The sequence below is a fragment of the Sprattus sprattus genome (genome assembly GCF_963457725.1).
Source record: "Sprattus sprattus genome assembly, chromosome: 2".
Lineage (NCBI taxonomy): Eukaryota > Metazoa > Chordata > Actinopteri > Clupeiformes > Clupeidae > Sprattus > Sprattus sprattus.
Window position 1 is genome coordinate 12319086 of NC_137921.1, and position 12884 is coordinate 12331969.

General features: G+C 42.4%; 1 protein-coding gene across 1 annotated transcript; it reads right to left on the minus strand.

The window, feature by feature from the left end:
* Positions 1-3386: 3386 nt before the first annotated feature.
* On the minus strand, positions 3387-10916 carry slc26a10 (solute carrier family 26 member 10; the record flags this gene model as incomplete). The annotated part of the gene is made up of 18 exons (XM_080857993.1): positions 3387-3799; positions 4004-4110; positions 4533-4587; positions 4860-4948; positions 5080-5134; positions 5269-5448; positions 5648-5717; positions 6252-6358; positions 6709-6804; positions 6908-6985; positions 7323-7436; positions 7600-7747; positions 7849-7931; positions 8433-8585; positions 8706-8870; positions 9034-9191; positions 9561-9671; positions 10652-10916. The coding sequence occupies 18 exons, from the start codon at positions 10914-10916 to the stop codon at positions 3761-3763; spliced, it is 2073 nt and encodes a 690-aa protein (XP_080714119.1). The 3' UTR covers positions 3387-3760.
* Positions 10917-12884: the final 1968 nt, after the last annotated feature.

Genomic DNA, 12884 nt, shown 5'->3' on the forward strand with positions numbered 1-12884 from the left:
ACAAAGACCTTTCTAGAGAGATGTGGAAATCTTTGTAACTTGTCTTTGCGTTGATCTGCACTCCAGAACTGTATATAAAGGACAAGGTCAGTGACATTACTGCAAGCAGTATTGTTGTTTTCAAATATGTCTACGATGTTCTGTTATCATCAGTGTTTTCATTATGGATCAACGCAATTGGGAAACCGTTGTGATTTTTTTAAACTAATATATATTTAAACTGGTAAACTAAATTTATATTTGGAATTTACCAAGTGCCTATGCAGGAAAGTGCAACTACTTTTACTTTGGCTTGTGTGGAATTCATAGTCTGCATAGAGAGAACTCCTTTTTGAAATAGTTGATTATTTTATCTAATATTACTTTTATTAGATATTAATAATATTAATTTTTTGTTTATTTTAACTGTTGTTGTTGTTGATGATGATGTACATATCACGCGCATATGTACCAGTATGCCCTCTGTGTCAAACACTCCCTTGTATCGTTTTAGCTATGTGTGCTTCTGAGGCTTTTTGCATGGTTCACCTCTTGAAGGAAAGCGTTTCTCTTGCACATGCTTTGTACTGTTTAACGGCTGCCTTTGAGTCCCTCTTTTGGCTGCTCTGTCACACATAACTTAGTGTTTGTTTTGTCCAATAATAGGTCCTGCCTTATATTCCCTTAAAAGAGGCGAATGTTGGCATGGCTTGACTCCGATGGTTCTAATAAGGATTAGGAAGGTGTTGGCTGCTTGTGTTCTGGGGCGAGAGGGAGGTTTGGGGAAGGATATCTGTAGACTGAAGCGTTTGGCCAGTCTTGTGTACCACTCTGTAATTGGTATGGGCTACTTTCCACCATGCCAATTAGTAAAGCACTCCTTGAGCTTTAAAAGCGAATGCCCAGAGGATGTAGTGTCTAGAGGTTTCTTTTGAAAAACACACTGGATGATAAGGAGAGAAGTATGGCTATCCAACATCAAGCAGGAAAATAATTAATTTGGGTGCTTGTTTGATGGCCTGCTTTTGAACTCGGCGTTCATTTTTATCAGGTCAAGGTAACAGTGCTGGGTCTGGAGAAAGAAGTCAGACAGAGAAACAGCAGAGGGCAGTGTGTGTCAGCGCAAACGCCATGTTTCCATCATCGCGATGCCGGACCAACTCAACGGTCACCTTGAGCTGTTTGCTGTCACTCTCACCCATAAAACAACCAGTCTCTGTGGGTTTTTTGGCATGTGCTTTATCGTCAGTGTTTACATCGATACTTCTCTTCAACTGGTTCTCCACGGCTTGAATCATTTTGGGAGGTTCCATTCGCCAATCAAAGTGCTGCTGAGAACTGAGAAGAGATTTCAGTATTGTAGTTCATGTCATGTATCCACAATGCCAAAATGAACGTATTATTAATAATGATAACAACCTCCTTTTCATCAAGGTGTATTTTAAGTTTGATCTGATGTGGATGTCTTTTGCAGGGATACAACACTATATTATCACTCACTTGTATGTATACTCACTGTCTTTATACGTCTGACCAGAGCAATGTAAAATGTGTGTTTTCTTTCCAAACTGTGTGTGTGTGGATGGGTGTTATAGTGGGACATGGGATATTGGGTTTGAGGGAACAGCCGCATGTATTACTTGCACTGAATTTTTAGGATGACCTTGAGCCATATGCACTGTGCTCTGGAAGCTTATTTTAAGTTAGCGATGCCAAATCTTTTTTTTAAGAAATGCTGCATTGTCTTTGTCCTCATGTCCAAAAAAAAAAACTTTAAAAAAAAAAGATAAACCTTGGCAATTTTAACAGAAGTTGTTTTTAATTAAATTTCCCAAGTCACTTTCTCAGCCTGCTAAAAAAAATGTAACCTTTAAATGTTGTGATTGATGGACCTGACTGCTGTAGGAGTGGGAGATGGCTGTGAGAGACTGTGGCAGAAGTCTGTGAAGCGAGTTGTATCCTTTAACCTTGACCTGAAACCTTTCTGGTGTGCATTCCATTTGTTTTGCAGGCTTTGTCATAATCAAATTCAGATGCCGGTTACTAGAGAAAAAAAATATCGATTCACATGTACCCATCTATGTCTGATTAAAAATTGAAAAAAGAAATTAAATCAAGCCTAAGTGAAATAAATTCAGTTCTTTGATTCTTTTTTTGCAACGGTTCTAGTAACAAGAATGTTTCGAATTACATGATAATTGGAAAGACATCATCATTTACAATAACTGAGCAGAACAATTATGTCTTATGTGACCTATTCAATATCTAATGGTGAAGTGTATTAATATGCAAAGCCAATGAGCCAATATTTTTGGCATTAAATAATTCATTTAGATGTATCAACTATATTTTAAAGAGGACCTCTAACGCCCATGTTCGATGATAGTAATTTATTTTTGGGGGACTCCTCTAGTAGAATTGATTAACATGCCTCTGTGATCTAAAACACATTACTTTTCTCATACTGAACATGTCTATTCACCCTCTGTCTGAAACGCTTTGTTAGAGCTCCTGCATTTAAGGCCCTCTCACATGTTATGAAGGTGCATCATTATGTACCAGAAGAACAGGCTGGAATTCCAAGGAGGTTTCTGAGAGGTACTCCCTTTGGCGTGTACTTTGGGCTTTGTAACTTTGCAGACCGTTTGCATGCACAAAAGGCTATATAACACAATATTGGAAAGGGAGAAACCAGAAAAACACAATAGATCAGCTTTTATGTAAAACACAGAATTTGCAGAGATACAGTAGTGTACATAATTCATGTTTATTCATACTTCATTCATTAATGACAAAAATAAATATGTCATTTTTTCCAGCATCAAGAAGAACATCTTAAATGTAATGAGTACAAAATACAGACAAAAATAATTTACTTCTTTATCTTTCCAGCTCAGTCCAACAAACAAATAGTATGGTATAGGGCAGGCGTCCATGCTACACAGCAGGCACCTTTTCCAGCACATGGTTCAAGAGGTCTTTCATGAGTAATTATGGTAAGACAACCAACCTGTGGGATGGGTGTGCACAGGAGAGTTTATATCTCATAGGAATAAGGAATATATTTAATATTCTTCAGTCTGTGAAGTGGCCTTAGTTTTGATCTGAACAAGCCACATTTCCATATTGTTATGGCTGATATCACACAGAAACTATTTTTCACACTGTCATACAGTACTACAGTACAGGGATCCCTCACTTATTTTCAGGTTCATACTTATCCATATAAACTTGAGAGTTGCTTTACTTGCAATGTAGTGAGTGAATCCATTCATTTAATTTTTTTTTGGCCGAGACAAATAATGATAGACATAATTTATTTGCAGAATACCCTACCTTGATAGTAGTGTTGTGAGCAGACATGAGATAATGCTCTTATACTGTATACTGGTGTGAATATATCAAATTTGGTCTACTCAGCTGTTCTGATATAACTCCCCCAGCCCACCACTTTCATGCTATGCAGAAGACGGAAATATCAGTTTAGACCTGACAGAATTGATGAGTATATTACATGGCTGGACAATCCTTCATTTTGAAGCATCACAAACATTTACATTGCATAGCCATTTCAAAATAATAGAATGGTGTCAATGCAAAACAAGCAGCCGCAAAAAGGTCTTTGATTCAGCTGTCATTTTGATCAAACGAAAAGGCACACCGCTGGAGACCCATGGAGCCCCTCTGTATCCTCCTCTATGGCCGGTGAAGCTTTTCCTCTCTCCGCAGCTCAGTTGGGATCCTGGTTGAATGCTGTGTTCCCACTAAATGAAATGTCATCTTACACCCATATTGTTGTGTTGTTCTCTGGTGGTTTCTCCTGATCAAAATAGAATAGAACAGAAAAGCCTTATTTGTCATTATATTTGCATACAACGGAATTTGGAGGAAAAATAGGGACATTAACTTAAGTTCAGTTTGACACAAAATGCCTAGTATCACAGAGGATATTGGTGGGGGAAACATTTCCAGTTTGTTTTTATTGTAAATGTGGAACACGTTCCGTCCTCCAGCTCTTCCCTACCTTCTGCTGTTGGATGTAGACGATGGCATCATGGACGGTGACAAATATGTGCTGAGGGTTCATGTAGTTCATCAGACCACTGGAGGTCAGGATCTTCAGGACACTCTCTACAGGACATGAGATGGTGAACAGGTCATTCTCTACAGGACATGAGAGGATGAACAGGTCATTCTCTACAGGACATGAGACGATGAACAGGTCATTCTCTAACTACAGGACATGAGACAATGAACAGGTCATTCTCTACAGGACATGAGACGATGAACTGGTCATTCTCTACAGAACATGAGACGATGAACAGGTCATTCTCTAACTACAGGACATGAGACAATGAACAGGTCATTCTCTACAGGACATGAGACGATGAACTGGTCATTCTCTACAGAACATGAGATGATGAACAGGTCCGAGCAGAATATTATCACGCTGATATTTTAGTAAATATTTTCCAGTTAACTCCTTCTAACAGCAACGTTATAAATGATCACAGTCACAGACCACATTTACAATATGGCATAAGCACATTTACCATTGCAGTTTGACAGGTATATCCTCATCCCAACCTTCTGACACTCAATACACATCTGAAAAACAATTACTCCTGTCATGAGAGGGCAGAAAGAAAGTCTCTTCATCCCAATTAATGTAATGGTTGTAAATAATGTAATATATGTAATGGTTGTAAATAATGTAGTTAATGTAATGGTTGTAACTAATGTAATTAATGTTATGGTTGTACATTATTTAATCAATGTAATGGTTGTAAATAATGGAATTAATGTAATGGTTGTAAATAATGTTATTAATGTAATGGTTGTAATTAATGTAATGGTTGTGATGCACACTTAGTCTCTACCTGGATGAACAGCCGGGCTCCTGCCACATCCACAAAGATGACACTGCTGCAGTCCATGAGGACGGCCTGAACCTCACTCTCCAGGGCCTCTGGGATGGCAAACATGGAGGATAGGAGAAGAAATGTGAGTACCGTATGGGTCCTTGCGTCCTTCTGGCACAAGAGTAAATCATGAAGGAGCTCGTCTTGCCATTAACAAAACAGAAAAAGCAACACTGACCTGATTTAAAGAACTCATTTTCAGAGGAAAATGACGTATTTGCAACACCTCTTTCCTTGGGAAGGATACAGACAGTTTATTATCAAATGAGCGCATCCCAGCAAAAAATAACATCAAAATAACCTCATGTCCTGCCAAAGCCTGGCACCTGGCATTGTGTATGTGTACGCACGCACTAGATTTACATACCACCGCGTTAATGGACTCCCTTTCCCTTTTCTCAAGGGCTTTCCGAGCCTTCTCTCTGCGCCGGATCCTTTCCGGGCTCAGGCCCAGCAGCCGGCTCATGTGGGCCCGGAAGAAGCTTCGGTTGCCATAGTAGATAGGTCCGTTATAGGTCAGGATTTTCACCCCGGGAATCTCATAGCACTAGGCAGGAGAGAAGCCAGGAGAGCAGCGAGTGAGCAGTGGCGATAACACAGCATTGGAAAACTTCTTTAAGAGGACGGCACGTGAGAGAACTTAATCTATCGAAGCACCACATAAGATGCAACTCTGTGTCCTACATTGAAGTATATGTCAGATTAACAGGAAACAGTCAACAGTCATAAGAACAACGCTGTCTCACCTTATTGTGGTTGTCTACAGGTCTGTAGATCTCTGTGTTGGAGGCCCTCCCTAGTACTGAGCACCCAGCCCTGAGCAAAAAATAACCCAACTCATTAAGTCCACAGACTTGCACCGGCTCGCACCAATCCCTCCGCTCTCTCCTCTGGTGAGTATGAAAAGTTAAAGTCCTCCAGGAGAGGAGAGCGGAGGCTGTTTTAGAACAGGGAGCCGGTGAGGGATAGAGCGGCCCCATAATCCAACCTGCCCCTGGGTGTTGGGATTCATAATTAGGGGGGCATAATCAACACTGTATATTGTTGCTGATAAATGCACAAATTCTAATTAAAACTTTTCAATTGCTTTCTACACAGGGAGTTACATAACGAGCTCAATACTTTTAATGGGACTGTTCCAGTTGAGGCACAGTAATTCCCCTTTGACACTAGCAATTATTAAGACTAGCAATATTAATCACAGTGTATCCCATACATATTTGTTCAAAATGAAATTCAGTGAATCAACATGGCAATAGACTAATGGGTTGTCTGTCTGAGTTGTTTTTCGTGGGTTTGACAGATTGGGCTTGTTTGCCAGATGTCACTGCTGTGTCTAAGGATGCGTACCTCTGAGTACGGCAGATGACGGTCATCATGGAGAAGACCACACCGATGGCCAGACCCACATCCACATTCAGCACCACTACTGAGAGCCAGGTCACCAGCCACACAACCTACCGCCAGACACACAGAAATCTCTCTTTTATTTGCAAAGGCAAAGTCAGTTATGTTGCTTTTACCAAGCCATAGGAAAAAAAACAATTCTATTTGATGCTGTTGTGATCTGGAAATTATATCAGTTATGTTGCTTTTACCAAGCCATAGGAAAAAAAACTATTCTATTTGATGCTGTTGTGATCTGGAATTGATATCAGTTATGTTGCTTTTACCAAGCCATAGAAAAAAAAACAATTCTATTTGTTGCTGTTGTGATCTGGAATTGATATGTTCCACATGAATAGAAACTGTAAATTAGAGGTGATCTGAAGTTATATGTTTGTATCATTTTGGGGGGAATACTCACAAAGTCAATCCTGCTCACTCTCCACAATTCTGGGAGGTCCTGAAACTGGACAAACATTTGCCTCAGGCTTGTCACATTGATGCATGCGAGCACTGCCTGCAGGAGAGAGAGGCACAAGGGACGCAGGAGTCAGGAGACCAGTGGTAGGGCACAGAAAAGGAGCGTACTCTCCTCATCTCTTACAGCTCTATACTCTCACCTTGGGCAGGAAGTAGAAAAGAGGTCCGATGAGCAGCAGGACCACCAGCACCACCAGGCTGGTAAACAGGCCAGAGAGCTGTGGGACAGATCAGAGTTAAAGACTGGAGAACAAGCTAGAGAGCTTTGGGACAGACCAGAGTTAAAGACTGGAGCTGTGGGACAGACCAGAGTTAAAGACTGGAGCTGTGGGACAGACCAGAGTTAAAGACTGGAGCTGTGGGACAGACCAGAGTTAAAGACTGGTAAACTAGCCAGAGAGCTGTGGGACAGACCAGAGTTAAAGATGCTGGCAATACAATGGTGTTCATTCAATCAATCAGTGGTGCATTCATAAAAAGTTAACAAAGGGAACGCCCGTGTCATCTGCAAATGAAATTTTCATGTGTAGGATGAGATGTGTGGTGCTACAGCACCTGTGTGTGGCCACCGGCGCTCTCCAGGATGTTGGTGGTGGCCAGGGTGGCAGAGCTGGGGAAGCAGGTGAAGAGAGAGGAGATCGTGTTGGAGACGCCGTGGGCCAGCAGTTCCTGGGGGGGGGACACATTTTACATTTACATTCAGACGCACACATGTGCCCATACACATGGACACCAGTATTATGACCAAATCTTTGTTTACATTGGGTTGGGATTCCCACATTCGGCATATTTTTGTTATAGCGAGACAGAGAGAGAGAGAGTGATGGGCTACCTGGTTGGGCTGTATGGAGTATCCGTGCTTGTCGGCGTAAATCATTGCCAGAGAGACAGACACAGCATAGCCCACGAATGTAATAGCGATAGTGTCACCGGCGATCTCCGGCAGCACCTGCAGGGCAGGCATGCGGGGCGGGGGGAACCTGGGGGTGAGAGAGAAATACTCATTATAATAATTATAATCTTACTGGTACTGTTAATAATCTCTAGACAGGAAGTAAAATGGAGAGAGAATTTCAGTTACCCTGCAGGTATATGGCCCACTATCTGAATGCCATATTTGGAGTCCAGGGAGGATCCATATGCCACCCCAGTTGCAATAATGACCTGTATGGAGTAAAAAGATCCACAGGTGTAATCTTTAAAAAAAATATTTATTGAAGGGTACGTTGGGGTTATACAGGATCAAAATACAAAGGCAAGAGTGTTTCCCTTCATGCTTTCTGAAATTTAACAACAACAAAAACAACAAAAGCCAACAATCCCCATCCTCCCATCACAGGTGTTATATTGCACGCAACATTAAAGTATGGATGAAAGCTATTCGTGTTAAAGCATTAACACAGATTTCCCCATGGCTGTGTATTGGCCTGTATGCTTCTAGGATCACACAGACTCCTGCCCTCTCCACCCTTTCGACACGTCATGCCACGTTAGGTCATGTAACTTCATGTCACAATGTAAACATATTGGTGGGACAGTAATGGCTGCTAAGGAGGTAGAGTGGTCATTCAGTCCCAATCCCGTAGGTTCATGTGAAAGTGTCCTTGAGCAAGATGAACATTCAAGGACAAATTGTCAAAAAGAACATGCAGAGTCGTGGCTTACAGTGAGGATCTCCACTGGTATGGGGGTGCGGAGCCGCTGTCGGAAGCGCATGTTCACCTCCTTGACGGGCACCAGAGCCGCCAGGCAGACCAGAGAGATGACAAGCTCCGCCACATTTGTGTGGGGCAGATTCTCCATCACTGATGCCAGGGTCTGCAGAGAACACTCACTGTCTTAGCATTCAACCCTGAGCACGACCACAAGCCCTCACAGGTCATTATTGTCTGTGCGGAAGTATCATACAGAGACTGAGGTCCTGCAGTGCACGCTCACCTTGAAGAGGGAGAAGGGTCCCGTATAACGCGGTAGCCGCAGCCCCAGCATGCTTTGCAGCTGAGAGACAGTCACGTGGAAGGCAGCAGCGCTCGTGAAGGCTTTGACAATGGGTTCCGACAGGTATGTGGACAGGAAGCCTAACTGGAGACTGAACATGCCCAACTGAAAACAGAAAATGTAGATGAGTTTATCGGCTACCACACCCAATGCCACTAAGAGCAGACGTATGACCTCAAAAACCATGTACCATTATAATCATGGTGAGGTGGCTAAGCTGTGCGGTTCTGACTGTTTGTGTGTTGTGAAGGTCACCCTGTGTCCTCACCATCAGAATCCCTGAGAGGAAGGCCACTGCGGACGCCACTCCAATCCTCTGGGCTTCGAATTCTGCCGCCTCAGGACTGCTGGAGTTCAGGGCGAGAGGGGTAGGCACCAGCTGCTCCACCACGGAGCCAGTCATCAGGCTCACCACAGCGAAGGTACCTGTGCCAGCAAGAGGCCACTATCACAACCGGCACGCGGCTCGCAAATGACAGCTACAAAAACCATACCAAGTTTTTCTTTTCATTCAGTCAACATTCATCTCCATCCATGAACATCATCCATCGACTTCACTTACATATATTGTATTTATTTGCTTTACGTATAAAAAAAATCTATGCTATGAAAGGAAACAGATAAATGCTACATTAGTGAATGAAGAGTGTCCAGTGGGACCAATTTCAAAACAACTCTTTATGTTTAAAGAAGTATAATATAAAATGCACTGGCATTGACATGTTCAGTGTGCTAACCTGCAAATAAATCTATGAGTCCATGATCCATGCAGTGAAAACACGTGAATGAAATTACCAGTGGAGACATGGCGGCCTGTCCCGAAGAGCATGTAGAGAACAACAGGGAAGAATGAAGTGTACAGCCCATAGATGGGTGCTACGGATGTCAACAGTGCAAATGCCATTCCTAACAATAGAGAAAGGTACCAAGAGTATGTGTCAAAAAAACGTTTTTTTCTTTACTTTAAACAATTTACATTAATGAGAAATGTCATAGATTTGTACTGGATTAAACACATGTCTTCACTGCATTGTACTTGTAGCCTATAAACCTTGGCAAAGGTTCTTCAGGTTTTCACCATACATGAATAGTAAAATGTGTCGCTCAGAGCTCTGTAATGAAGAATGTTCTGTCTGGTTTCTACTATAGAGTCTATATGTTTAAGGAAATAGAGTGTATTTCACATATTAGCATAATGGGAAAACCTCTGTTCTGCTATGTTCGTGTTGGTGTGCTGGGTTTCCTGCATATTCACTTTGAATTTCAGCATGTATGGGTAAGAAGGTGATTTTTCAATATTTCATTGTTCATCTTATTTAATACATTTCATAGGCCAATTTGGACTAATGTTTTTAAAGAAATAAGTAATGTATAACAAGCAAGTATCATAACTGTAAGTGTGAACATTAGATTGTAAGCGATCTTAAGTGTGATCAACATAATTTTAATTATTATTATTATTATTTATTTATTTATTGCCATTTTAAAAACCATGCGATTTGTTTTGACACATTTAGAGCTAGTTGAATTCACCAATCATGTTTGACAAATTGACAGAATGGATAGGCAAAGTAGTTGACCTGTTTAACTCATTTACAACGCCTGGTTGAAAGGCTGTCAGTATGTGTCTGTTTGAAATCTTTGTATCCCAAACAGCTGCCGGTCCACTGAACGGTCTGTGTTAAGAAGAAACATTCTAATATTAACCGCTGTTTCTAATTGTTAACTCGAAGGGACCGGTGTAACTACAGCAAAACTAGTAAACAGCAGCTTGGAAATAGCATCTCTGTACTTAGGAAATATATCTCCATTGTGCTCAAGTACTCGAAAACTTCGCTATGACCTTAAAAGCAGATACAATGCATTGTGACTTCTACTCGGATTACCTTGAGGTATATGAAGAATGCCAACTGTCAATCCTGCTACAGCATCTCCTAAAATCCATTTCTTTAGCCTGTATTTTGGAAGCCAGTTGAAAATCGGCACTCTCTCCTTCAACAGGTTGTGGCACGAAACCTGCGAACACCTGCACCTCTTGAGAAGTTTTTCACGGACCTTCTCCCGTCCGCTGTGTTTGTCCTCGGTACCATACGTTTGTCTGAAGCGATCTTCGGTGTAAATATTCCTATAGACGGCCACTGACGCGCTCATTCTGTTATTATCTGAGGACTGTTGTGAGTGAGGAGAGCATGGATTCTAGCACCTCAAATATATAGCAGTCACAAATTTGACTTCAGGAACCATTGTATTTTCCTGTCAGGTGCTAGGGGCCAATTAAATGGCTCAAAGCTGAACTTTTTTGTGCTTGAGTTGAATTTCTTTGGCAGGATTTTACGTCCTTGTTTGGCAGCTTCCCCATAAAGGTGTACTTGTCCAGCCCCAGCGATGACAGATACAGCAAGCCCTCTGGGTCCTACTGCGGGAGGCATTTTACCAGCCAAACAGCTGAATGAACATCCATACTCATTATCTTCCACTCATACATGAACCACACACACACTCTCTCTCTCTCTCTCTCTCTCTCTCTCTCTCTCTCTCTCTCTCTCTCTCTCTGTCTCTCACTCACACACACTCTCTCTCTCTCTCTCTCTCTCTCTCTCTCTCTCACTCTCACACTCACAGACACACACACACACACACACACACACACACACACACACACACACACACACACACACACACACATACACACACACACACACACACAAACACACACACACACACACACACACACACAAACACACACACTTCCTTAACTTAGCTCAAGCCCCCTCCTTTATTGTGTATATCAGCAGATCTCACAGGAGAGGGAACCTACAATGTACAGCTCTGTATGAAAACCCCACACAGATCAAAGTGCCATTGTGTCCTGAGTGAAGGTGTAACCTCAAACCCCATCTATTAGCGATTATTAGAGGTGGTCATTTCCGAGGCGGATGGATTTCCCTGGTGGCCTTTGGTGTCTCCCCGTGTGAAGCGTGGGACCAGAGCAGCCCTGTGAAATTTAATCGTGGACCCGTATGCCGTCCGTGGCCGACTGATCAAACTGAAGGCTGACTCAGATGGGTGTCTATCCAGGGCCCCGTTCCCAACCGTCACACTTAGTGGCATTGCATATCAAAGCTATGGGAGTCTCTGGAAGCAGGATAACCTCAGATTTCTTGTCTGGAAACTAGTGCAGGTGACATTTTACTTACAATTATCTCCACTTAAACATCCACAGCTGCTTTTCTATTGGCTTACCTGTAATATGGTGATATAGGCAAGGTTATGTCAGATATCAAAACGACACCTGGATGATTCTGTTGGAATGGACCTTATACAGGAGTTTAGATCCTGGATGCAAAGCCTGAAACATGAATTATACGTCAAATCAATGCAGTAACCCTACGGTCAATTGTCTCATAACTCAGATTGAAGGATATCCACTGTAGACTTTACCCTCAGTGACCCTGTAGACATTATTGTCAGTGACACATCCAGTGGTCAGATTATTGTGACTGAACACCATTGTTACTGATTTAATGAGGTCAAATAAGCCTTAAAAATAGGACCTAATTTCCCCCAGTTGTCAGCCTTTAAGGAAGAAAGTCAGCCTGAGGTTGAACGTGTCTGAGCTCACTGCAGCCAGCTCCAGTGTTTGCAACTGTTTGCCTGTATAATCGCCATGCTTTTTAAAACAATGTCAGTGAGCGTGCCGGAGATCGCAATCTAATAAATAGTCCAGTCCTGTGGAAAACAAAGAATGATACAATTGGCACAAATAGGAGGATTTGTTTTGGCCTGAGCCGAGCAATGGGGGCCGGTGAATGAGTGCCTCCGTGCAGAAACGCATGCCGTCCATCTGTCAGAGTCACAGCATCTTGGGCCATCCGGCCATGTTCTCACAGCCACGCCGCACCATCGACGTGTCCAGCTGCACAGTCACACCGCAGGACACACCACCGCAGTCATTCAGGAAAGGGCAGCTCTGGTCATATTTACTTACACTTTTCATACTATGGCCATCTTGCGTGGAAGGAGAGATCTCAGTTCTCAAGGGCCATTCCTGTGCTATAGTACAGCCCATGCATGCCGTTTATTCTCCTCAGCAAAACACGTACACATTTGCACACACAG